Source organism: Passer montanus, unplaced genomic scaffold, assembly GCF_014805655.1.
Source record: "Passer montanus isolate IOZ18808 unplaced genomic scaffold, ASM1480565v1 scaffold9, whole genome shotgun sequence".
NCBI classification, from domain to species: domain Eukaryota; kingdom Metazoa; phylum Chordata; class Aves; order Passeriformes; family Passeridae; genus Passer; species Passer montanus.
In genome coordinates, this window is record NW_024374367.1 from 2,731,586 (window position 1) to 2,759,142 (window position 27,557).

Here is a 27,557-nt window from a genome sequence, read left to right on the forward strand (position 1 = left end):
AGGAAAGAAGCTCCAGTACAATATGTCACCTATTTGTCATGTGTGACACCTACACAAGGCAATTTTTTTTGTCTTTGCTGACTGTCAGTGAAAAGATATCGTGAATTCTATTTTCAGGACTGACACCAGCCTGAAGGATTCATGTCAGCTAGCAAAGCCAGCTTCAGTTGTTGCTTACATCTGCTTTTTTGGTGAACTATCATTCATGTCATTATGAACCACACATTCCTAAACAGTGGCTGTTACTAAAAAACACATCTATACATGCACTAAGTTTATCTTCCTTTTAAGATCATTATATATAATTGCCCTATGAAGTAAGTACAGTTAAACAAAAACAAACAATACAAGGTTACTTAAAAAACAGGTGTCTTGCAGCTCAAATAAACAGCTCAGAAAGATGATTCTACAGCTCAGCCACCTGAGTCACACACTCCAAGGCTGCACCAAGTGCACTGGAAAGGAACTCTCCACAATGACTGGTTGCTGACCTACCCCAGTGCCATGGGTCCCTTCCACACTGCTGCTATATTTCTGTGGTTTCACTGCATCACCATAATCAGCATCAAAGTTAGTCTTCCACACCATCACCTGCAGAAGAAAGTTAACTGCATTAAAATTTTCTACCTAAGTTTGTTTATAGGTCATTTTTTTCAACCCTTCAGAGAAGAATCAGCAAATCCACAAGAAGTTTCCCTAGAAGAGCTTTGCCATTGATTAAATTAAGGATGTTGTTTGTAAATATGCTACTAAATACAGACAGTTTAACTGAGTTCTCAATGGATAATGACCTCTTTCAACATTCTTTGGGTCAAGAACATCATTAAACTAGAATGACCAAGAGAACTTCAAAGCAACATGAAGAATACACCATTAAAACCACAAATATTTTAGAATACCATGCTCAGCATTATAACATTTATCAGCCACACCCCAAGTCAGTCATTTATCATGAGACTCAGAGGAAAAGGAGAGTTAGTACTAAGACCAGCATTAGAGATCTTAAGCTAGTTTGTCAGCTGGACACCAAATTTAAATCCCACTTATAGGCCTCTGCTTTCCATGACAGTACTGATTTCAGAAAAGAGGTCTCTGACACATAAATCACTTCAACGTATCAAGAGGAAATCCATGGAGTGAACCCCTCAGCAGAGACTTTGCAAGTCTAAAAAATTTAAAGAGCAATCAATCAACAATTTCAGAGGTCTGAAAGACACCCAAGTATCTAGACAGCTCATTTGGTTATCGGAAGGAGCATTTATTCTTCATTTACAAATCTGTATCACTGCTTTGCATAAAATAAAAGCATTTTCTTTCACTGTTGCATGGTTAACCAACAAGGCCATTCCACTGTGCAACAGGGAAAAAAAAATGATGTTGCTAGTGAATAGACAAATCTGTCTCTTCACAAAGGTGTTGTGCAAGATGGGCATTGCCACCTGGTCCAAACTGGGGATTAGGAGCAATGCAACACAGCTCTTTGAAGACTGATGATCCTTACTCACACCACTACTCTGGGTTGAAGTCTGTGTCTTCAGCAGGGCAGCTCTCTGTGCTAAAACCAGGATATATTTGCAGCACAGGCTCATAAATGGGACCACTACTCTGGGTTGAAGTCTGTCTGTGTCTTCAGCAGGGCAGCTCTCTGTGCTAAAACCAGGATATATTTGCAGCACAGGCTCATAAATGGGCCTGTTTGCAGTTTGGCAATTGAGTATGGGTTTCTTGGGCTACATGTCATACATTACCACCAAAAAAATTGGGTTTGACCTCCAGATTTTTGTTAATAAAACAGCAAGTTGCTGCAGCATGGTCCAGGCACACTGAACAAAGGGTACACTTTTGCTTTACTCATTGTTCAACAGAGAACAAAAGGCAGCAGCTTTTAAGAAAATGTGAATCTGGATTATAACTCAGAAATTCATCAGGTACCTGTTCATCAGAACCTCCAGAGGCAAAGAAGTCTCCATCTCTTGAAAATGCTACACAGGTAGCTGGTCCCTGCAACCACATTTAAAAGACAAGTTTAAAAAAATACAAAAGAAAGCGAATTGTTACAATGTTCCATTCATTACAGCTTTACAAGGTATTTATCATTTGACATCAGCAATCTAAAGGCAAAATTTAAAAAGCTCTTACCTGTCAAGTAAATGGGCCATAATTAAGATGCTAAGCTTGCTGGCACTTACCATTTCCCACACTTCTGACCCCAGTTTAAGACACCCACTTTTCAATATCCATGGCAGAGACAGGAATAAACCTATTTTTACAGCACCAGGCTTTTTCTTGCTCCCCTCAAACATTCCCTCTTCCCTTTAGAATTAGCAAATTCTAAAACTCCTGTTCGTTTATTAAAAGTGTTGAAACTATGAGGTTTTTGTATAGTAGGCTGGTTTAAACTGCTTTTCTCTTAGTAGTGTGGTAGGAGAGATGCCAGAGTTAATGTATCCAGGATTACCTCTGCACAGCACTTACATTTTGAAGAAGCCTCATGCTTAAAACACTCAGTAGTTCTGAAAGACTTTAAATGCTTCTGAGTGCACATCTTCCACACCACACACCTCATTCAATGTTTTCTACCTTCCAGCAAGCACACAGCAGGATGCACATGGCAGGCTGAGACAGGAGTTGCAGTTAAACAGAGCTGAGGAACTGCTACGTGTGTTCAAGCCCAGGCACAACAGACAAACTGTTCTGCTCAGAGTAAACAGCTGAGAACCCAGAGCATGGAGTTTTATGTCAGCTGCTGAACACATTCCTCTGCAGTCTGTTCAGCAGCATGGGCAGAGGTCAGAATGAGAACTTCCAGAGGCTGCCTATGGGGCTGACAAGCTGGGGAGGGCTGGAGGAAACACCAAAAACAAACACCAAAAATAACGAGAAAAGCCACAACAACCACCAGAAACTCCACCACATGATCATCCACCTCCTGACAGAAGCAGTTACCCCCTTTCAAGTAACATCATGTATCTCAGAAGGCAATTAAGAAGCTTCTCTCTACCCTGTTGGAAGGAGACACAATTGTGAGTCCACACTTTCTTTCCAATGGACATTGCATGAAAACCTCACACCCTTTCTTTGCCTTCTTTGTAACACTGGACTCAACACAGTAAATCCTGAAGATGGACAAATACCCAAAGACTGCATGTGAGATAAGTACCCAGCTCTCACTGCAACCTGTGCCCCACAGTCCTGTGGGCTTCCAAACATGCTGGCACAAGGTTATGGCAGCAAAATCTTGCTGTGCTCAATCCCAGTGTGACCAGTTTTAGCTTCCTTAAAACACATAAAGGTGTTTCCATATTTTATCATTTAACACACAGTGATTTCAAACTGTTTTAAGGCCTCCCCTAGCAACACCTCACTAGAGAGGGCTTGCCAGGAATGATCCAGCAGCAGCAACTGCAAAGCGCACGCGCAGCCGCTGGTGTGACTAAGCTCACTCACCTGACACAGCAAGAACTAGGGGAGATATTTCAGACCAAAGACACTGCCATCAATCAGCTGAGACAAACTGTGCCTCTGCCTTTATTCCCACCCACCCACCCCAGTGTTCAGCTCTCTAATCACATGTCAGGAATGGAGGCTCTAAAAAAATGCAAAAGCAAAAGACAAGCATAAAGAAAGCACAGAAACAGCCCCACAGCCAGAAAACTGCAGTGGTGAATATTGCTCCAGGATAACAGAAGTTGAGCATACAGAAGCTGCTCCTGGACTATAATAAACCAGTCAGAGTTAAAAGGGCAGAAAAAAATTTAAGACTAAGTGTTCAGGAACAAGCACAAGCAAGGAGCAGTGTTTCCTAAAAATATTTTTATCAGTCTAAATATTTCAGTGTATTTAGACAAAATCTAGTACAACACAAATCACATCAAAACAGGCAATGAACTGACTCCAAAGTCATGGCATTCTGAAGGGAAAAAAAGTTCAAGAGAACATATTCTTCCCAAAATAGAAAATTATATCAAAGACTGAATGTGCCTTTATAAATTGAAAGAAAGGGAACAAACAAGTCCACAGACGCAACATCCTCTACAGATTTGTTGACATAAGTTAAGTGAAAAAGTATTCCTGCTACATACACTCCCAGAACTCTTCCAAGATACAACAGGTTTGCTATAGCGACAGTTTGCCAAATGCCCTTGCAATTTAATATTGACACACCAAACAAAAATAAAAAGCTACACTTGCCAGTTATTGGACACAGCCTAACTTCCATTTGTCCCAGGAAAGCATAACAGAAATCCAACAGATTTCTGATGAAGACCTGGGTAACAGACATGAGACTGGAGAGTGAAGACTTCAAACCTTTCTTCTTCCCCTCTTTTAACTTATTGCTTCCATTAAAAGTATCAAAAAGTAGCAGTTGCATATTCTTCTACAGAAGTTGTGGAGAGAATTTTAAGCTTATTTCCCACATAACTAGAACTTGTGGGATGCAGCAGCCTTCTTTTACTGGATCTGTAGAAGGATCTTATATTCTGTAGCAGGATCAAATGGCCCCCTATTAGTATTTCGTGGAGATTAAGAATTTCCAGTCTGAACCCCCATGGCCCAAGGTGATCCACACAAGCTGCTAGCACCAATCCCCAAAGTCCAGCAGCTTCTTGCCTCAGCCTAGACAGCAAGCTGCAGGAAGGAAGGGGTTGGGCAATGACATACACCAAGTCAGTGGTAAGGGACATTTCTGTTTAATCCTCAGCAGGTCAACGGCAGGACTGTCCAGCTTTTTTGCATATCCAGTAGAGTTTGAAATTATAACAGCAGCTTTAGCAATACTGGAAGAGCTGCAGGGATTTTGAAGAAAATACAGGAAGAAAGCAACAAGTCATCTACTGCAATTGTTGAGTGAGAAGAACATGGCCACTAATTGACATTCAACTCATCCCTTCTAGTGAAAGAGTACCAGGCAAGGTAGAGACAAGTACCAGAGGGGCTTGAAAAGGACAAAAAGCTCAAACACTGGATGGAGCAAAGCAACTATAAAGAAAAAGGAACCACAGAGAAGGAATTATAACAGCATCAAGCCTCATTGTTTGCCACAGCATTCCCAGTGAACACAACTCAGGCAAGGTCAGATATGCATGGCATGGCAGCTGAAACACCAGGTGACAGCACATTTCTAGCTGCTTTCAGAGGTGAGAAAGGTGAGGCCCAGCAAGTTACATAATTTATGTGCAGAGATAGAGATTACACCTTCTGCCTATTTTCCCACTTCCTACAAAGGAGGTTACTGACTGCAAGGCCTTTATTGCCCTAGCATTTCACAGGATGATCAGGTTACATAAAACATTACGTTTGGCCTTCAAAATAGATGGTCAGACTATTCTGAATGACTTGAATGCATTAATCACCAAGAGAGACAGGATCTGAAGCCAGGACACAGATTACACCACCAAGTGACTGGCAGGATGCTAATAGCATCAGTAACAACTGACACAGGGGTGACATAAGACAACAGGAATAGCATCCCTGAACACAAAGCTTTCAAGGGTAGAGCTAAAAATAGATGTCTCTGAAAGAAATACTTAAGAGAAAGGCTGAGAGTTTAGTCTGGAGCCCAGAGTCACACCTGCACACAGGCAGCAGATGAATGTGTACCATCCATAAATAATGAGTTGACAATCACAGAGAAATCTCTCTTGAACACCCTTTTCTTCTCCCAGAGCTGCTGGGCACAGAAGGCACAACACTTCAACAACAACAGGGCCAACACCAAGAGGCAAGTCAAGAGAGGCCAGACTTTCAGGCTTCAGCTAGGAACAGAGGTAACATTTCAGCTTCAGCATAACAGAAGAAACAAGAGCCAGGTTGGAGAGGGTCCAGGAATAAACCAGAGAAGAGCAGTTTAATGATGCACTGTCTGCACTATGAAAGGAGAGGCAGTGTGGAAGGAAGCTGGAGAGACAAGTGGGGTCAAGGATGCTAGTAGATTTTTACTTTTTTTGTTTCAGTCCTGCAAGAAACCAATGCATAGTAGAGAAAAGCCAGGTAAGAAAGCAAGGAAAATGCTAAGAGTTGGAATAAGGCATATCTAGAGAATGCAAATAGTTGAATTAAAGGAGAGCTTCCTCTTCCACTGCCACAAAAGGAGATGTAAAAGTGGGAGCCAGTATATTCAGCCAAACTCTCCAGGAACAGACTAACTAGTGCAAAGAGAAACAGGAGACCTAAGAGGAGACAAGGCGACAAGACCTGAGAAGCAAATCCAGCAGCAACCAGCACACTGGGATCCCAGCCCTGGCATCATCAGTTCTAGGCATAAAAGAACTAAGAACAAACAGAGCAGTCATTGCCACTGTTGACAGTGTCTTCAGCTGCTTCATGCATGGGAGGAGAGTGCAAGCCACATGGGAAAGGAAGAAGGGAAGGCAAGCAAGGAGAAGAGGTGGCCTTGACAAAAAGGATGTTTTCAGGTGGAACACCTCTGGCAAGAACCCCAAGGATTCTCAGTACACTGGGCTTTGAAAAATTCTTGAGCAAGACTGACATGTTTGCATCCTCCTTCACCAGGGAGTAAGAGCTACAACTAACATAGGGAAATTTATACTGGCATCTTACAGCTGAATCTTCAGCAGCTTTAACTCCTGAAAGTTTCAGTCTATAAAAACACAAGGCAAGGACAGAGAACTCGTATTTCCTTTTGAGACTCAGAAATTCTAGCCTAAAGTCAATTGCTTGTTGTTTGCAACACACATTTCTTTCTTTTTTGTTTGACTTCTGTGTAGCCTGGAGATGTCCTCATACTCTTCAAGGAGGACAGGCCTGCACAGATGTTTAATGCCACCTAGGCAGAGCTGGCAGCTGACAGTAAAGGAGCACACTTCTCTCATGAGCACCTGCTCAGGAGACCTCACTTATTAGTCAGTGAGCAAAGCAGGGAGCACTGATGTTGCCCAGGTAGGTAAAATGTAGCTACTTCATAATTCAAGTCAAGGTTGCTTGAAGAATTGTAACTTTGCATTTTCTCTTTTCCTATTTATGAACGTAACCATGAGATGTTTTCTAAATATTTACTGAGAACTTCCATTCCACTGAGGAAGTCAGTCTGGAAATGCTCTAATTAAACCACTCCAAAGGGCAGACAAGTACCATGTACATACCTGCTCTCCTCCAGCAACTCTCTGGGATGGCTTAGAGGCCTCAAAACATTCTGTTCTTCAACAATGATTCAGTACTAGAGGTGGATTTACATACCAAGCCAGTGTCTCATCTGTATGGAATTAGATAAGAGCACTTCACAGCTTGAAGCCCTCCAGAACCAAAATATGCAGCACAATACAGAATGATACTTTGCAGCTGCAAGATGTCAGCTCCAAGCTGCAAACTTCTGCCTCTAATGATCCTTCTGCTACAAGGGGCCAGCTACATTTCAGTTAAAGACAGCAATGTAAACTTGGCCAACCTCCCCATGTAAACTACAGCTAATCAGCTGCTAACAAATTTCTGGCACTCCAGCAGTTGCGTCAAAGTATGTCTAAAGGACCGCAGGGTTTTTTTCCTTTAAGTGTCCACTTGCATGCAGCCTTCCCAGAACAATGTAACAGCAGGCAGCTGTAAAAGTAGGAACAAAGTGTCAACCAGAACGTTCAACCTCAAAAAGTCACAACTCGAGAACATCTTCAGAACAAATTGTCTATCTGGTGACTAACCTGCAGCACGCATTTACGGCAAATCAATTTAATGACCAAAAAGTCATTGTTTTTAGCCTCTTGGGGATACTGGCACAAGTCACAGTAATAACAGAGGGGACAAAAAAGTCCCTCATTATTAACTAATGTGGATTTATGTATGAGCAGAACTAGCTGGAGAAGCAGCCATTGCAGGAATCCACCCCTGGTGACAGCACAGCCTGTAGCCACTGACAGTGGCTGACTGGGGACAGAGCACAAGCAAGGTACCTGTTCAATCAGGCAGTAAAAAACCAACTTGCAACAATACAGCACATGCCCGACAGGGAATGCCAGGCAGGACTGTGCCAGGACTGGTTCCACAGATATCTCAGTGCAATATCCTTAGAGGCAACCAGAAAACTCCACCAGCCCCTTCAATACTTGCACTTGTTTCCAAACTGAAGGAGCTGGAATGCCACAACAGCAGCTACTCTTCAGCTGTGCTAAAGAGGAAGCTTTTCCAATGGCACCTATATGTCCAGGAGAAAGAGGCAGACACTGTTTTACTGATCTGAAGCAGCAGGGAAGAAGAACAGGGAGCTTTAATTCTACTTTTGAATAGATGATCCACAAACTGTTCTTTTAAAGCCTCGAGTAAAGTACAACATTAGCCTAAAGGGACTTTCTATTGCTCGTTGTGAAGACTTCCATCACCATAATCAGTTTTGGACTCCCATTCAATGCTAAACTCCTTTTTTTTTTTTTTTTTTGTGCTACTGCAGTCAGTGAGGCACAGCTAGCAGCTCAAATGGGAGGAAAATGGAAAGCAGGTTCAGCCTCCTGCTGAACCATAACCAGGCACATCCCTTCCTGAGGGAAGGGGGGAAGTGTAAAGATTTCCCATTCTTCCAACACTTAGCCTTTTCCAGGAAGCTTCTTCCCAAGAACTCACTTGGCAGATTAACACAACAAACCAATATGAAAACAAGATTGAGGCAACAGAAGCTTTGCAGCCCCCATCTGATAGGAGTATCCACTTAGTCCAGTGCTTTAAGAACAGTTTTATACAGCCAAGGCTCATATATCAGGATAACCAGCATTTATTATCTCCTCCCCATGCTTTTAACAGCTGAATCCTTTGGTCAATTTCAATCAAAGCTCTACTTCGTTAAAGATTTAAGCATAAGGTTTTCCTATTTTTTTCCATTAATATTACAAAAAAAAAAGAAAATTTTATTAATATATAGCAAAAGCCAAGTTACAGAAGAAACTTGATCTTTTTAGACATCAAACAAAGCAGTCACTAAACAAAGCCACAAGAAGACAGAATTATCAGATTTACAGCCTACATAGATACCATTATTGCCCACAACAATCCCCATCATCTCCAAAAAGCTTCAGGCTGTGATTTTTCCCTGACAGTTTTTATGCTTTAAAACTCAGCCCCCACTTTAAAAGAGACAAGTGGGTTAAGAATTTCTGTTCTCTTTGTCCCTTTGGAAAGGGATCCCTTAAGGCAGTCCTGCTTTTTCACACTCCACTCTGCATGGACAATGAAATTAGTCTATTTGTTTTCATTTAAGATTTAGAAAGAGAGCTCCAAGCATTCATAAAATTAACCTTACAAGCAACACATCCAGCAGCATAATACTAATAGGCCAATCAGTTAAACTTAACCAACCAGCATCATTTATCACCTTCAATTGTATGATTCAGTCCATTAGCACAATGTTCCCAAATCAAATCCCTAAATAGATATCCTCTATGTTATTGCTACTGTTCCTGAGTCTCCTGCCAGGTGACCAGCATTTATCTTCAAAACACCAGTGTCAGGGGGCCAAGTGTTACTTGCAGCTCTCTAGAGAGGGAGGGAGACAGAACTGCACTAGAGAGTGGCTGACAGGGTCAGTCAGTCAAGGGTGCTGCTCTGAGTTCCTTCTGCTTTAGACTTGAATCCTCAGTATTGGAGATCACTTTTAGTCTTGCTTTCTCATTCTCCCCATTCCTGCCTTACCTCCTTCCCTTCAAAACACTGATGATCTCAAAGATGATTAGCATTATAATCATGATTTTACACAAGGAAGCTTTCAAACAATTTCTGGTCATGAAGGATGAAAGTCTCAAGCCTGCATTTGCTCAGTTTATTACTGCAAAAAAGGCTTTGCCTCACCTGGTGACCATGCAGAGTATAGAGAAGTCTTCCTTCCAACAAGTCCAGAATCTTAAGAGTTGAATCACTGGAAGCAGTAATCAGATAGTTTCCAGAGGGATGAAAGGAAAGACTGTTGACCACAGAGCTGTGCACTGAGGATGGGAAAAAAAAAGTATCATAGTCACAAAGACCAGTTTACATAAGCCCAAGGCAAAAGAATAAAATAAAGCACAAGCACATTGCAATTTTCTGTTATAAAATTTAACAGGAAAATTATCGTGGGGGAAACATTCCACAAAAGCTCTTCAAAGCACTGAAGAACAATAACAGTAACTCAGTTCTTGTAAAAATAGGCTCTACTTTACTGAAAGGAAAAAGGAAGCTTTGCCAATTATTCTGGGAGATTTAATGCTACAAAAGCTTCCAGTATAACACCAAAATATACTGTATGGGCAAGTGAATACAGGATTCTGTGAGAGTGCTGGACACAGATGTACTTTACTACTGTGGAGCTGCTGGCCTCACTCTCAAGTCATTCTAGATTAAAATCTGCATCTTAGGACACTGAGAAGACTGAAATTACAAAGGAAGACACTCAGAGTTGACACTGCACAACTTCTTTTGGTTTACTATCTGACTCTAGCCAAGACTGGGGTTAAGAGAAACTAGGAAATAAGAGCAACTTGAAAATGGTCCAGTATAAGCATTTTTTCCTCAGACATCCTATTTGCCTCACCAAAAAATTTAAAACAAATACAAATAGACAAACTACCAAGAGTGTGAACTTGCAATAAAGCCATTTTCCCTGCATGAAGATGAAGCCCAAGATTTATTCTGAAAAAAGCTAAAGAAAATGTTCTAGGAAAAAAGTCAAACTTCACTGAAGTTCAGTGTAACATTAAACATTTAATATATGACTTTTTTCCCTCCCCAAACTTTTACAGAACAGGCTATTGAACATATTTATTTATGAGAACACGCAGTACTTCACATATGCCCAGCTTCCTGAGTGTATGTGACATTACAGAATATTAATATGCCTGAGGAGGGATTTAACCATCCAATTTTTCTTAATTATACTATATGCCCTCCAAATGTTCTGGTATCTCAAATCTACTACTTCTGATACATCACACCCAACTAAATTTATGTTCTGTTGAGAGTCTACTGTGCATTTTGAATCCACTCTGCATGTTAAGAAACCCCTTAAAATATCATTTAAAGAACATTAGAAGCAAATATTATTTTTTGCATATGTGGATTTGAAGCAGCTGAAATAACCTTGCTTAACTGTAAAACAGAATGCCTCTACTTCTGAAATTCTCAGGAACACTAAATACCTCAGCTAAGTTCTGAAAATAACTCCTCTTGTTATTTTCTGTTACAGAACAGAGGAAAACCTTAACACAGGTAACTTCTAGACTGTTGTTCTTGTTGCTGAATATTGTCTCTGATACACAGCTAGATCTTCCTCTACCCCCAAACCTGTATCATGCTATGTACTAAAGGAGAAAAAGGTCTGTGTGGAGTTTTTTCTTATGAAAGAGTGATAAATATATCTGTGCCTTGAAAAATCTTATTCTGAGCAATTTGTAGTATTCTTCACCCCCTTAGTGTCTATATTCAGATAAATGTAAATGTATCTGTCAACTAAGGAAAGTCCTGAAAGAAATCACATCAGAAACAGACAAAGTTAGTAATGTATCACATCTACCAAGTTCCACAAGGTAAATAAAGCATTTCCAGCTTCACAGAAAGTCCTTTCCACAATGGAAAAAATACACACAGACTGTGGCTGCATAAGCAGTCACAGCTTCTGTGCCCAAGGAGTTACTGGCTCTTGTAAACTCAGAGAAAAGTTCATTTCTACTGTCAAAAAGTCCTTTCCATAATGGAAAAAATACAGACTGTGGCTGTCACAGCTTCTGTGCCCAAGGAGTTACTGGCTGTTGTGAACTCAGAAAAGTTCATCTCTACTTGTCAAAGCAGCTCATACCTCCCACAAGACCATTCATAACACCTCTCCCTTGTAAACTCAGAGAAAAGTTCATTTCTACTGTCAAAGCAGCTCATACCTCCCACAAGACCATTCATAACACCTCTCCAAAAAATGTGCCAGCACATCCTGCCACCTCACTTGATTTCCTGCTGTGAACAAGAACAAGGTGGCATCTCCCAGTGACTCATTGCTACACGTCCACCCTTCTGCCAGCCAAGTCCCAGCAAAGTAAGAGCCTCTTAGGGGACTTATACTGGGGGTTAACATCTAAAATTGAGTCCTCACAGCCTGCACAAAACTGTCCCAAGTCCCACAACACTTCTTTTGTGTAATGCAACCCTTAATATCACTAGGGAGAAGATAAGATGAATTTGAAACAGCCACAGTCTCTACTGAACAGATAACCACCATCAGCCCCATCCAAACTGGATAGAAGTACCAATTTCTCTTTTTAAACAGGAATAAAAAACAGGTTAGAGCTGTTTCCATAGACCTGCTACAGAGGCATCCCACACACAGCTTTGGACAGGGAAAAAAATGTCAGGCAATAAACACTGGCCATTTTTGTAGGGGCTGTACAAAATCTGCTGTACAAAAGAGTCAGTGCCAGGCAGAGAACCAAATAAAGCATCTGTGTGTTCTCCTGTACAGCAAATGTGACCAGAGCATACTTTGCTTGGCTCAAAGGAAAACACACCATACAAAAGGTTTTGCAGCTTGCTCTCCACTTCCAACTTTCATTTACAAATGTCACAGTTGGAACAAGTGCTGGCAACAAGAGCAGCACTGCTAAAAGACTAATCAGTGCTGGAAACCAGCCCAACCTTAAGACGCAAGAGCCCGAGGCAGGGCTACTCATCTATTAACTCCTCCATGCAACTCCATGTTTAAAATGGATTCCCTGGAAATCAGGCAGCATCAGCACATTCTGAAGGCACAGATGCCATCTAGTGGGACAGGACTGGCAGCCTCACAGGGGAGACACAAAACTAAATCAGATTTAGCCAACAGGAGGTATGTATAAACCCTCAGAAGGACAGGACTTATAAACATTTCCAGAACATGTTACAAACACATCAGTTTGTGGCCACAGGTGTGTGAAGTGACTGCAAAAAACCACCATTGCAATTTAAGGTTTCTTCAGCTCTTATTACTATTTTTAGTTAAAGGTTTAATACACAGTTAGGATTTACACAGTAGCTGTTAAAAATAACACTCACCCCAGGACAATGATCACTTCAATACAAGGGTGTCACACTAAAATGTCATTCAGTAAGGGTGGGATACCAGGGAAATATGTCATTCCAAGACAAAAAATAAACCTGGCAGCCAAGCTGAAACCACATTAGATTTGGACAATTTAACAGCAGTAAGTGGAAAGCAGGAAGAGACAACTTTTGAGCCAAGTTATACTGTGGCTGGAATCATGCACTGCAGATCTTGCCCCCATTGAAAAGCTGATAAAGCAGGTTAAAGGACAACCTGACACTGCCCAAGTATTTAAAAACACTACTGATTTTAGCAACAAGACTTCAGGAAGGCATTTCCAAGTTTTGATATGGGCCACAAGTTAACAATACTTATTACACAAATGACACGCTCAATACTGACGAACTGGAACAAGTCACCAAAAAGTTTGATTTCTATTCGATTTTGTTAACTATCAAAGAGCTGGGAGTGACTGTGATCCAGAAGAATGACTGAAGCTGGGAGGATGTCACAGCAGGAATGCACAAAAGCTTATGTTGAGGGCAGAAAGAACACACCAAGCTCCAGCCTCATGTCTCTGATCTGCTTTATGAGCATGCCAGAAGCAGTTCCTCAGGGAAAGTTAGCAAAATTAAGTTTAATAAGCCATCAACACTGGAAAAGTGCTTGAGAATGTATTCATTTTAAAATATCACAGTAGCCTTAAAAACTGTTATTAGCAAAGAAAAGCCACATTTTGGCTGAAGTAACTAATGCACAGAATAGGTCAATCAGTCTCACAGAAGCTGGCAGGGATGGGAAAGCACCCTTTTCCTTTCCAGATCTACCAAACAGCAGCACTAATCAGTGGGACAAGAAAATGTAATGGGAAGAGATGCCATTTGGCATCATCAAAGCTATTATGGAAGCTGGAAAACAGAGTCTGGAAAAGGAACCATCAACACAATCATAGTATAGAATTGCAATTGACTGATTTTGATTCTTCTTTTTTGTTAACTTTTCCTAATTTTCTCATGAAAGAGCCTAACATTTTGAATTGCTGGAATACAGTTCTGACTCCTCCTATAGGCTTATTCAGAGGCAAAGGCTACGTGTTTTTTGTTGCACCACCTTCTCAGTAAGAGGGAATATGAGCCAAATGGCATCACAGGTAAGACCCATGCCCACCTGCAACGTGGGACAGCTTCAGGATTAGCTCTGGAGCTAACACAAAGCAAAGCATGATGTCTGGTGAAGAAAGACTCCCGCTGGCAGACCCAACCCAGTGCTTTTGGAAAAGCAGCAGCTGACGGAGAAACAATCCTTGGACTTCAGAGCAATTGGCATCAATACATGGAAAGGTTCAACTTTTGTAAGCTCTTGCCTTGCCTTGGTAATGTTGAAGCAGCCTGTTCATCCTGACATCCCAGAGCTTCACCGTGCTGTCCGTACCGCCCGCGGCGATGCAGTTACCGCTGGGATGGAAATCCACGTGGTTCACAAACCTGCCAACAGCAACCAGACCCAGCTGTGACCTGCAGCTCCTGCTGCAGATCAGAACAGCCTCTGCAACAAGGGAAGCTACACCATGACTCACTGAATGTTAAGGAAAGGAGGAGATAACCTGGAAATTTATTTTGCTGAATTTCTCTGAAGACCCTGCTTCTAACCCCAGCCAGACTGCAGGCTCCTACCTAAGCATATCTTCAGCAGTTCACATTACAGGTGTAGGAGCTGCAGACACAAACCTCCTGAAATCTGATGGATCCAACTGTCACAACAACATTTTCAAGTATTCATTTAATATTTGCATAATATATGTCTTCTATTAACATTATTTCCAAAGTGATGTGTACAAGACTGAACAGAGACTTTTCTTCTGTTAATTAAATTTAAGATGGAACTTATTGAATTTGTGCCTGAAATTGTATGTTGCCACTTGGAAAGTAGCAAGGCTGGAGCCATATTTCTTTCTGGACCTGAATCCAATCAATTTTTACTTTGAATACATAAGTACAATAAAAGCTTCAGACCCTTCAGGGAAAGATACCTTGTAACTCCTCATGAAACAAACCGGATAAAATTAATTATCTTTTGAGTATTCTTGTAGCAAGTACTGAAAAAGTTGAGATATTTAAATAGGTTGTTTGGACAAGACCCATACTTCAGAGCACTGAAAAAATTAATAATGTTTGAATTTGGCTTATTATCATTGTATATTACCTAGAAATACAAAATATTGCACTAGAAATTCAGTGCAGCAATGAATTAGGGAGATTCCAGTCTCAGTTCTCTGAGAACTTGTTTTATGTTTCTGGGTAAATTATCTTTTGCTACATTCCAAATTTTACAGCTATTTTTCTGAATGCAAAGTGGGGGTTTTGAATAATCTCGTTATTTAAAAACTTGAAGATGAATCAAAGCATCCAAGTGCCATTCTGTCAGCAGACTTTTGCACTTTAATTTACATCAGCTCAGAGCAAAATAAAAGAAGAAATAAGGAATTTAAGCATCAACAAAAATAAAGAAGAACAAAGAAACTGAGGCTTGATGTGCTGGACAGTTACTGAAATATAACCTTCACAGTTCTAACCTTGAGCAGTCAAAGGGGCCAGGGCAATTCTGCACTGGGCCCTCACAATGGCTACTTTTGTAAGAGGTGCTAATGGTTTTTCAAGTAGTTTTAAAATTGCCAGGACAGGGACCTCTGAACCTCACAAACCAGGTGTAAATTCCCCAGGTAACCCCACTTCAGACATCACCACCAGCTACTCACCCTCCATGCTCACAGAAGGAGTGGATGCATTCTCTGCTGGTTTTGTCCCACAGCTTGACAGTTTTATCATCACTGGATGACACTATCAATCGTCCATCAGGAGAGAATCTAAGGCAAGAGTTACAGCAATTAACAAAAGCCCTCAAATGAAAGGAGTATGGGGTCGACTGATCTTGGCCAGGTGTCAAAACATATTGGCAAACACATCCAGCTTTTCAAGAAGTCACAGAGGCATCAGTGAGACTGAAAATCCAATCACTAAGTTGAGGAAAAAGAAAGCAAGCCCTAAGTACTCAAACTATCCCTAACTCCACGAGCACATAAAATAACCCTCAGGAAAGTCTTGAGTCTGACTTGAGATCTCGTGTCTTACTTGTTTTAATTTAAGTGTACCTCAAGTTGCTTCTCTGCTCTGATTCAAAACAATTCCTGCCTTTGCCACAAGAGTTCAGAGCAATACAGCCACTCACAAGAAAACAGCTGCAGCAGAGCCTGCACCATTCCAGTGCTTTAGGAGAATATATTAAGTTCCCATCTCAAAATATTATATACATGACGGATCCAGATCTTTCTTCACAGGAATACACATTACAGAATCAGGACTTGAGTCCCTAACTACAGATCATCAGACACACTGGAAAAACATCCTTTCTGCTCTTCTGTGGACATCTATAGTGCTACTAGCCACTGCCACCATCACGTTCTAGAACTGTAATGAACTTTTCACCTACAGAGGAACCATGGCTTTAGCCTAGATACATGTATACATAAATAACTCTTTGAAACCAAATCTGAAACAGTTATCAGGAAATAAGGTTCTCGTCATGGCAGCACTTAAAACATTTTAGAGGTAGCACTGGTGATCATTTTAACAAAGGACATGACAAGTCTAAAGAAACTAAGCTGAAATAACAGCAGAAACCTCTCACTTTTTTTCTATTAGCAACTTCAAGACACAGAATTCTCCTTAGCAGGTAAAAACAAAACACAGAACAAATCGCAAAGCAGGAAAGCCTCTGCTTGACAGGGATTACTGGAGAAACACAAAGTGGGTGCAGACTGTTACTCAAGGTCAGCAATATATTTCAGTCACTAGACACACCTGAATCACCCTGAACACAAATGTGTTGCACCAGACCCTGACACTGAGCCCCTGCTCTGAGGGATAAATCTCCATCTCTGCTTGTCAGAGGCCGTACTCACCTGGCACAGCGAACCCAGTTGATGTGCTGACTCAGAGAGAACAGAAACTTCTGCCTGTGAACCGTCCACACTTTGATTGTTTTGTCATCAGAAGCTGTGACTAAGGACTGGCCATCGCTGGAGAAATGAACACTTCTCACGGTTCCTGTGTGAGCCTTGAACACAGTCGATTCTCCCTTGCTACACAAAAGGGAAGAGCTCCTTAAAACTGCACCAAGGGCAGGAAAGGCATTCTGTACACTGCTGTATGCTGAGCAGCACTAGTAACCACCACTTCTATGGGAACTGCATGCGACCACATTAGGATAAAAACGTTGATCAACCCCAAATTTGCTCATGCTTCACGACCAGTACAGAACACACAGCTAAAACCAGTTGTTCCAGTTCCATACTGGAGGCCAATCCAACAGGAAACAACCCATAAGGGTTTCCTATAAAGGGGAAAAAATGCTACAGCTAATTTGTGCAACGATTTAAACACTTAGAAAAAGATCAATGTAAAAGAAGCCACTTTGGTTCTGTACTCTTGCCAGGTCCTTTGCTACAAGGCAGGCAAGAAGAGAGGTGTTTTCACAGCTCATTGAAACCAGAGCCAAGCAGTCAACGACCTCACAGCTGCTCCTGCAATGGCCCATGCTCCAGCAGGCCATTCCAGTGCCACATCACACAAGAATTCAGCACACCTGATGCTGTAGAGCTGTGAGCAAACTGCCATTAACTCAGCCAGGCAAGACAATTCAAATGTGTTCACTTTTCTTTACACATCGTTTCCAAATAAATGCAAGATGTATTTTTCTGGCAAATAAACACAAGGCATATTTAGAGATCCAAAGCAGAGCGTATTTGGAGATGCAACAGGTTCATGGAACTCTTGGTCCAAAATCTGTCTCCAGCAGGTACTGTACCACCAGGAGCTCCACATTCACAGACTGAAGAGAAGACACAGTAGTTCCTCTTTCCCTGTCCCACAGCCAGAGAACTGCTACAAAGCAGTAAGGAGGAATTCCAAGCCACAGCTGAACACAAAGAGAGGCAGAAGGGAGCAGGTACTCACGCACTAGGGATCCACAAACGGACGGTTTTGTCCCTGGAGCCTGAAGCCACAAGGTGGCCAGAAGGTGAGAACTGGACACACAGAACTGCATCTTTGTGGCCCAAGAAGCGATAGGCTCTCATCTGAGGCTTCATACTCCAGATCATCAGGCACGAATCCATTGAGCCACTTACTGAAAGAGAAAAGGAAAAAGAAAACCACACCAAACCAAACCTGCATTAGCCCTCCTCCAATTACACTAAAACTACATTTCACACTCAGCTCCTCATCATAGCTTCCAGCAGTCTCAAAACATTGCCCTTGAAGCTTCACCAGTCTATTGCAAGCTGTGTATTTCGTTATTGTCATGCATAACATTTCATTAGTAATTCAAACAAAACGAGGCCAGAAATGCATTACTTTGGACAGACAATTTAATTCCAAGAGTCCAGCCATGCAACAGCCACAGGGCGCAAATCACTGAGGAAATGAAAGTTATCTCTTCACTTTCTTATTTGGCAGAGGCAGGTATCAGCTGCAGCAGGTTAAATGTCACTTCAGATTAAGCAGAGAAGACCCGATGAGTTGGTGACTTAAAGCACCCTGGCTAAACCTCCCTCCAACACCTCTCCCTTGTGGCAAAACATTGACCAAAGTCAGCTCAGCAGTTCTTCACAACATATTAAAAACACACGCCTGCAATGTGAGTGGAGCAGTGCTCAACCTGCTGTTAGCAGGAAGCAACAGCAGGACCTTTTGCTGTTGCAAAGCTGTTACCTCCACTGCTCCTCCCATCTAACTAAAGCAGAACAGCTCTTGCTTTATCCTCTGGCCATCAAAACACAATTTACCCAATTGTTTCTTAGCACGACTGAAGTCCACACTAGTGACAGCATCTCTGTGGCCTTTGAAGTGCCTCTCCAGGGATGGATCTTCCTAGAAGATAAGAATGTTCAGACACTACAGATTTAAGAACAATCTTTGTACAATAAAATTTTATTTCTACAAGAAGTGAACCAAGCCACATATTCACCCCACAAAAAACAGGTAAAGGCAAGAACTGTTGTGCAGGCAAAGGCACAACACAAAACATAAATTTCACATATACCATAAATTTTAAAAGAAGCAAATTATCCAAGCTGTTATTAGCTTGGATCTTGAGTGGCTGCAAATCCCTCCTGCATTTTTACAACATGCTGCTGGCACAGAGACTCTAAAGCTGACTGTAGAACAGATAAGCCATGTCCATGATCACCTGAGCAGGCAGCCAAGCTCAGCTTTGCTCTGACAGCTGCTCATCTCAGCTCAGGTGTAGCCAATAGGCAACTATTTGTCACAAGATTTAACACACTTGTTGAAACAGACAGGAGGAATGAGAACAGCAAAACAGACTGACACATAACCCTTCCCACAGCACCTTGCTGCAAATGCCAGCAAAAGCCGGAGGTCAGGCAAAAAAACAAAGACCCGAGAGAACTATTAAAAGAGGTTTTAACACTTGAAAATTGCCCAGAGTTCAGGACAGGCTGATCAGCCTTCAATGCTCTCACACACACTGCACTGCCTCCCTGGCAAGCCCCACCACAGCCTTTTCCCACTCAGCCCTTGAGCAGAGCCCCCAGAGCAGGGCAGCGCTGCCCCTCAGCACCGGCCCCCCGGAGACCCAGAACGCCTCCATGGGCCTGGAGCTGCCGCTCTGCACAAACACAGACCAAGCCCGGCTGCACCAACACCCAGGGCCACCGCAGCCCCTGGAGCCCCTCTGTGCCCAGCCCCACCTGCATGATGCCACCCCACAGCAGCACTGAGCCCCCTGAGCCCAGCACCGCCAGCCCGGCCTCAGGGCTCCCCTCAGCACCAGAACCGCCGGGCCGCCACCGGCCCTGCCTTCCCCTTTCACTCTTCCCGGCACAGTCACAACGGCCCAAGCGCTGCCGCCGCCGCCCTCCCGCTCGGCGGCAGTCCCGCAGCACGCCGGGGTGCCCCGGCCCCGCCGCAGCGGCCCCACGCGGGCTGCTTTATTTTATTTTGTTTCGTTTTCTGCTCCGTTCCGGCCCGGCCCGGCCGCCGCTCACCTCGCACACGGCGGCCATGACGCCCCGCGGCCGCCGTTCGGTTCCCGCGCCGCGCGCGCTCCGTAGCAACGGCCCCGCCCGGCCAGGGGCGGGCTCCCCGTGAGGGCGGGCTCCCCGTGAGGGCGGGAGCTTCGGTCCCCTCAGGGCTGTGGGGTCCGTGCGCGGGAGCGGGCTCCTCTGGGCACGGCCGGCCCCGTCAGCGGGCTCGGGACGCTGGGAAAGCCCCGTCCGGCGCTGTTACAGCAGTTATCCGGGCAGGCTTGGTGCCGCTCCCTCATCACCCCGCTCCTTTGTCTCACTGCTGCTCTGGCTCCAGAGCCTGCTGAGGCGGTCCCGGATCGCAGCCGGGAGAGCACCACAGAGCCGTGTTCTCTAGGGCTAAGAAGCCGGGCTTCCAAGAAGTGGAACCACTTCCAAGAAGTGGAACCGCTTCCAAGAAGTGGCTCACTGGTGGGAGAGCAGTTGCTTCTGCTTGGTCTGTGAGTGTTCAAACAGGAGCTCACCCCGTAGTGGTGCAAAGCACACAGGACAACCGAGAAAGGTTTATTCTTCCAGTGGTTTAATACCAACCCAAATCTATTTATTCCAACGCTATTCATTTCTATCTAGGAACAGCACTATTAATTAGGCGCTATGGACTGGACAGTGACTGCTCTCTCCCAGGCCCAGATCTGCCTCTCCATGAAGCTTGGGGTGACCATCTGAGCTTCTAAAGGGGCCTTTCCTCCACCTCTTCTGCATATAGGTCCCTTCCTTTCAGGACACCTCTCCTCTTGCACGTTTCTGACAGCCAGGGATGTGCTCTGTTGAAGCTGGGGTTATAGTAGTAGAGGATCTAAAACAGGCAAAGGAGAAGAGTTAGTTGCCACCATCTCCCCAGTTACTCCAAATTGCAGCAGAGGATCACGTACCCTGAGGGCCGTGTAGAACCTAAAGCTCAGGCTAAAGCTTGTGATGGTTGTGTTCAGGCATCACCACCCCTGGGGTTTTGCCTCCCGAGAGCAGAGCAGTGTAGGATTTTCAAAAGCAGAACAACTGGTTTTTAAAACACCACTATTTCTCAGCAGCTTCAGTGCACATGCGAGCAGGCAGGTAATCTTGTTGGTCCTTTGATCCATCTGCCTGGCATTGGGCAAGTGCCACAGGAAGGTTTCAGATTTAATACAGCAAGACACGGAGCAAAGACATTCGGAGAAATCAGGTTATGCTGAACATGTCTGTGCCTTAAATGGGTTCAAACTCAGTAGATCTCACCAAAATGTATCTTATCCACATTTCTACTAGTCAGAAAGAGTCACTCAAACACGCCTGAGAAGGAAATGAAAACCAGCCCACTTCCTCCCATCCCCATCCCCTCCACCACAGAATCACACACTGTCTTGGATTGGAAGGGATCTTAAAAACCATCAGGTCCCAACCCCACTCCTTTGGCAGGGATGCCACTCACTATCCCAGGCTGCTCAGAGCCCCATCCAGCCTGGCCTTGAATACTTCAAGGGATGGGGCATCCACAAGCTCTCTGGGCAACCCGTGCCAGGGCCTCACCACACTCACAGGGAAGGATTTCTTCCTAACAGCTCATCTGAACCTGGCCTCTTTCACTATACAACCACCATTCCTTGTCCTGTCACTCTCTGCCTGCACTAAAAGTCACTCTCCCTCATTTTTATAAGCCCCCTTATAAAAAGTGGCTTCTTTTCAACCTGCAAATGACCCTCTGTGAGGAGGCCTTATTTGCTGTGAAGGTCCCTCTTCCCCCCAGATTATCACAAGCATTAGTAGCTGTGCAGAGCAGCTGCTGTACCTGGCTGTGAGCAGAAGCTGCTGCTTCCTCTGCCAGGAATTCGGGCAGGGAGGCAGATCTTTGGAAATTCCACTGCATTTTGGTGAATCCATATGCATTCAGCTGCCGCATGAAACTTTTAATTTTCTGTGTGTGGAAGACCTTCTGTCCTTCCCTGCCCAGCACCTCCACTTCAAAGAGATCTTTGTTGATGGCCACACATTTTCCACCCTCAGTCCACCAAATGGACTGAAACTTGCCACTTTCCAGCATTTTCCAAAGCTTCTGTGGAAAGCGCAGGGACGAGAACTCTCGCTCCGTGGCCATCGCCCTGGACAGCTTGGCTGTGTCCCACCAGCTGGCAGGCAAAGACCAACTGGCACCAACAGACAGCAGGTTCCAATGGAATGTTCTGGCATATCACTGTGCTGTGGGGACATTGCAGGTGACATCTCAGTGATGGCTGGCAGGGCTGCCCTGGCAGGGGGAGCAGCCCGAGCAGAAACTGCTGAAGGGAGCTTGGTGCTTCTCTGTCCCAGAGCCCAGCAGTGTGCACAGAGCTGTCCTGAGGCGCTGTGGGCCGTGTCTGGCTGCACCAGAGTGGGTCCTCAGGGAGAGCAGGGATGGCTGCAGCCTTGGGCATGTCAGGGCCCTCTTTGGGGAGCTTTCTGGCTGGGCCCCTCTGACACCTGCAGAAATGTGACTCCCTGGATCCCTGCAATGCAGAAATAGCAGTGATAGCATGGAGAATAATTTTCTTGCCATTTCCTACCTCAAAGCATCAGGGATTCATTGATATCAACACGTTGTCTGTGCAAACTTCTTGAATAAGATTATACTTTTTTATCTAGTGGGTTTAAAACTATCTGGGAGAGATGGACCAGGGGACATGCTTGTTTCATTCCTGGCATGAGACCCAAAAGCAGTAGTTTCCATTCCATCCATGAATGACCCACAATCGGGCTGGGGGAGCAAAGCCCAAGCCCTCACTCAGGCCATCTGGACAAGAGATGTTCTGGTCTACTTTATCTGCATCACTCCTGCTTTGTTCATAAATTCAGAACCATGAACACAATTCCATGAATTGGAGGGAAGCCATCCCTCCTTCTCCCTGGTGCACTGCCTTCCTGCAGCAGATGTGCTGGCTCAGGGATGTTTGTGTGCCTGAAAAGCTCTGCATTCCTGCCTGCCCTTTGGGGTTCTGCATTTGAAGAGATACATTCCTCCCTCAGACATGGCCCTTCTGCCCACATAGCTATGGATTTTGGATCTGGAAGTCTGAAGTGGTTTCTATCATGGCCTGACCTGTTCCTCATTAAATTCTTTGGCATTTGAGTATTAGCTTTTCTTTCTCTGTACTGAAATAGAAAGATATACATGATGCTAAATATGCCTGAGGTCTGAAAGAATCCATTTGAGAGAAATAAAAATCTGTAAACATGTTGTGATTGCACTCCCACTTATAAAAGCAGGAGATGGGAACAGTTGCTTCAATTGAAGGATTCCACCACCCAAAAAAACACCCCAGGCTGCCTTCTAGATAATACACAGGCAGCACCTATGGTGGGCATGGATGGTTACTTTGCTTACCTCAGCCCTGGGGTGTCACTGTGTAATACCAACAGCCAGAGGTGACAGCAGATTGGCACAACATTCTCACTTGTGGGACAGCAAATGTCAAAAGAGAAAGAATTAAAGAAAATTCATGTCAAGAGGGGAAAAGGTGCCCTTGGGAGCAACAAGCGCACATCGGGTCCAGCGGTGGAGCTGATAGTCTCGAACAGCCCAGTTCAGCCATTCCGACCTGCCTGTGGCATTACCTGCCCCGGGTTTGGGCAGGACGGGGTGTTTCCACTCCCTCTCGACGCTGTCCCTCCTGGGCCAGCCGGGGAGGGGGCGCTCAGGCCACGCGCTGTCACCGCTGTCCCCCGGGGACTCCTGCCGTCCTTCGGGTGGCCACCGGGGGGCAGGCGGGGCCGCCGCAGCTTCCCTGGGATCGAGAGGGAAAAGCCAGCGGGAAAACGGGATGAGAAGCACGCGGCCGCGTTAGAGATGAATCAGGCCCACCTAGGCAGCTTCTTTGGGAAGAACACCCTAACTCTGGGTGATAAAAGCTCTGAGCGTGCCTCTTTCAAATGCCACTTCCCAGCTTGCCACCTTTAGGCATTATCTAGTAATTCTCAGCAAGTCCTGCCCTGGGCTTATCTCTGTCACAGTGAATCAGAAAGAGACCAGAAGCCCCAGGATGTGCCCCCTCTGTCACATCGACAGAGCCTTGCACTGGCAGCCCTGCCAAAGCTGTGATTTCTGCATGCTGCAAAAGCTATTGCAGAGCATCAGACACACCCAGAATTCAGGTGAGTTGTTCTTGCATGAAATTACAGTTAACCTTTGACTTCAAGCCCAATTCATAAAACGCTGAATTCCTCTCTAGAGTGTGTGGGCCTAAGTTTAGCAACCAACCTTAATGTTTACCAATTCTATATGGCAAACCCCAGTTCTCACGTGTCCTGTTAATACTTAAACTGCTGAGCATACCAGTCTCTACTTGTACCTTTGCAGTTCCAAGAATATTCCAAAGGACAGCATGCAAAGCTTGAGAAAGCCACCATGAGACTTTTTCTGAAAAAGCTGAGGCTCTCAACGAGACCAGTGATGGGAAGAAGTACTTTGCCATCGACAAAGGAAGCTCCAAGAGACACGGAGTTGGTGAATGCAATGTGCACACACCAAATGGAAGCAGCACCCACACCCAGGTCTCCCAGTTGCTAGCAGCACTCTCACAACAAAGTCATCCTGTCCCCATGATCCCCACGATCCCAGCATGGCTCCTTCACTGCTGTTTTGTGTCCCATCCCAACACATCCTGGAGATGGAGGCAGTGGCATTGGGCAACCAACCCTGCAATGCTGTGGCATGGGTCAAAATGACCATCTGGGGTGTGACAGCCACCTTGGTATTGGCACTTTGCATCCAGAGAGCACAGCAGGGACTCAGGCAGCCCAAGCACACAGCTACGAGGAGCCAAAGAATGTAGATGAAGATTCATAGCACAGAGAGTTGTGGTCCAACCTCCTTTACTGCTGCTGTGGAAGGGGGCAGCTACAGACAGGTTAGACACTGCAGAAGGGAGCAGACCCATCAAGCAGCTCAGCTGATGACAGTGACATGTCCCATTGCTTCCATGGGGAGAGGCTGCTTTGCATCAGCTGGAGATGTAGCTTGCTGCCACATCAGTTGTTTTTTCTCTTACTTTGTCCTCCCCTGTGTGCCAAACCTGTTTATTTATAGCCCACATTTCTTTTTCCCACCTGTCTTTATGTTTATTAGCCTTCCTTACAGAATTAAGAGAAAGACAGAAGGAAAAAAACAACTTTTACTCAAGTAATTCCTGACCTAAATGCAAATCTGTTCAAGGAAATTCAGAGAGCTTTGATGCTGCATGAGAAGAGAAAGGGAAGAGGAGCAGCCTCTGCTTCTATCAGAACAGATCTTTAGTGCTGTGTAACAACCAGGCAATGAAGCAAAAGCCAAGGGAGTTTAAAGAGGAAGCTCAGACAAAGGTCACCTGGCTGCCCCAGGTGCTTGTTATCAGCACCTTGAAAAGAGGGAGGAAAGTGACACGAGCTGATTACAGCAACAGCAGGAAACAGCTGACAGGGCTGGGGGAGCTCTCCCGTCAGCATTCGGCATCCAGACGGTCTTTGCTGTTGCAAAGCAGAGGGGCTGCAAAGCCTGGGCTCTGCACTTGCTCAGGACACTAAGAGAAAATATTTCTGCTTCACATTTGAAGTGTCTGCTAGGCAGAGAGTCAGAAAGCACCCTGTTATTGCAATACCCTGTTTTGTTTGCTGCCCAGTCTTTGCAGTGGATTTGTACTACTCGCTGCTCATCCGTATGGCTGAGGGGAAGGGTGACAAGGGGGTGCATGCAGAAGCACCAGAGGAATACGCTACTACTCCCTCTGTGGAGCTACACAGCTCTTAGCCATGCGAGAGAGAGCAAGGAAAGGGAGCTCATACATGCCTGCAGTTTCCAGAACCAGCCGAAAGGAGGAGAAGGATTCAGGAGTGAGAAAACCTCAAGCTGGATCCAGCCAGAATACCATCAGCAGCTTGCTGGCATCTACAAGATTGTCTCTGACCACTTACATCGGTTCTAGTGTCTTAAACTACTAAAAGGTCTTAAAATCTGTTACAGGAATGTAGATAGAACCTGGCTTTAAAATGTCTCCAGCACAGGTGGCTCCGCTGTGCTGGTGTTGCTGACCAAGGGCAGGTGGCTGAAAGTCCCTGAACTTTCTCTGCTGGTGTCTCTAGGGGTGAGTAGAGTTCAGGCTTTGCTGAACTCACAATTGCATCAACCCACAGCCCAAAGTGCACAAAAACTGGTGCTAGGAGAATGCTAGCTGAGTTCACAGGAGTGAAGCTGAAACCTTTGGGACATGGAATTCCTCACTCACGGGGCACACACCCAGCACCCACACCCAGCAGGGTTCATTGCCACAGAGACCCTGGTGCTGGAGCTGGCCTGGCCAGGGCAGGTAACACTGCATGGTCCAGCACCACCCACCTACAAAGCAGCTTGTTATTACCAGGGCCATGGAAGCATGTTCCAGAATTCACCTCTCCCCATGGGGCTGCTTTCCAAACAACATTGATCACTGGGCTGAATCACATTTGGCCTTGACTTTTAAGCCTCTAATCTTATTGAACAGTTCTTTGTCCCAGAATTTCACAAATCCAGATCCCCACTCTCTAGATTAGAGGAGGGTATCAGTCAGACCCTGCTGAAGAGTATCAAGTGTCTGTGGAAAGTGTCACATGGGAAAAACTAAAAGGATGGAGACTCAGCCATGCTGAGAGCAGAGTGGGCAGGGTGACATCAACCTTCCTAGAGAAACTCCTACTGACAGGAGAGTTTGGTCAGCACAGGAAGGCACAGAACTGCCCAGACCTTCTTCTAAAGCTCTGCACTCTCAGGAGCCTTGCATCTCCTGAAGACCCAGAGCTGGCTTCTCTCCTTCCCACACACCATTCCTGCATGTTGCAGAGGGGAACGGCAGGTAAGTGTGGCCAGAGCACACCACAGAACAGCCCCAAATATCTGTTACATTTGCTTGCCTTGAAGGGAAGGATGCAGCTGTTTGCAACATGTCAGAGCAGCCCTTGTTCCAATGAGCATAAACTCTATGGCACCCACCTGAGCATCTCCCCTGCAGCACTTTCCCCTCTGAACAGACTAGAATTACTAAAGCTAGACATTCCTGCTGTGAACTGAGCTGTCTGAGGGGTAGTGGCTCTTTGTATTTCTAAGCCAATTGAAGCAGGCAGAACTAGATAGTGGTGGGCTCACTGCCCACCACCCAAACCAATTTCTTCCTTGCACAGATCATTTGCCCTTCCAATATCTTCTCCTCAGAGAGAGAAAGAAGATCCTGGCTTCCTTTCTACCCAGTGCCAACAGGAGCTCAGCCTTTGCTGCACCTCTTTGTGCTAGCAGGATATGGCCACATTTGTGCTGGGACATCTTGCTGAGGCCACTAAAGGACAAGTGGGACATTAAAGACACAGAACTATACAGGAGACTTTTCCACTGGTCAAATAGGACAGGACAACCAGAAAAGTTTATTGTTCAAACAGTTTATTATCAATTCTATTAGGTTGTGGCTATCAGACTTTATATCCATACAGTGCTCCAGGAGGCTCTAGAAGGATGGGAGCAGCTGCCAGTGG

At 44.8% G+C, this 27,557-nt stretch overlaps 1 protein-coding gene across 5 annotated transcripts in view; it reads right to left on the reverse strand.

The window, feature by feature from the left end:
• POC1A (POC1 centriolar protein A) overlaps window positions 1–27,557 on the reverse strand; it is a 76,715-nt gene that overhangs the window by 24,631 nt on the left and 24,527 nt on the right. For 2 of the 5 annotated variants that reach the window (XM_039734299.1, XM_039734298.1), the window contains exons 1-9: window positions 20,040–20,112; window positions 18,816–18,900; window positions 17,986–18,157; window positions 16,932–17,111; window positions 15,729–15,836; window positions 14,342–14,457; window positions 9,784–9,917; window positions 1,933–2,001; window positions 496–591 (exon numbers count right to left, since the gene is read on the reverse strand). In XM_039734299.1, the coding sequence (XP_039590233.1) occupies window positions 496–591; window positions 1,933–2,001; window positions 9,784–9,917; window positions 14,342–14,457; window positions 15,729–15,836; window positions 16,932–17,111; window positions 17,986–18,157; window positions 18,816–18,900; window positions 20,040–20,057 (978 nt within the window). In that variant the 5' untranslated portion in view covers window positions 20,058–20,112. Of the gene's footprint in view, window positions 1–495; window positions 592–1,932; window positions 2,002–9,783; window positions 9,918–14,341; window positions 14,458–15,728; window positions 15,837–16,931; window positions 17,112–17,985; window positions 18,158–18,815; window positions 18,901–19,072; window positions 19,107–19,742; window positions 19,863–20,039; window positions 20,113–27,557 lie in introns of those variants that run through there. The other 3 variants (XM_039734300.1, XM_039734301.1, XM_039734302.1) reach the window with 3 other exon arrangements.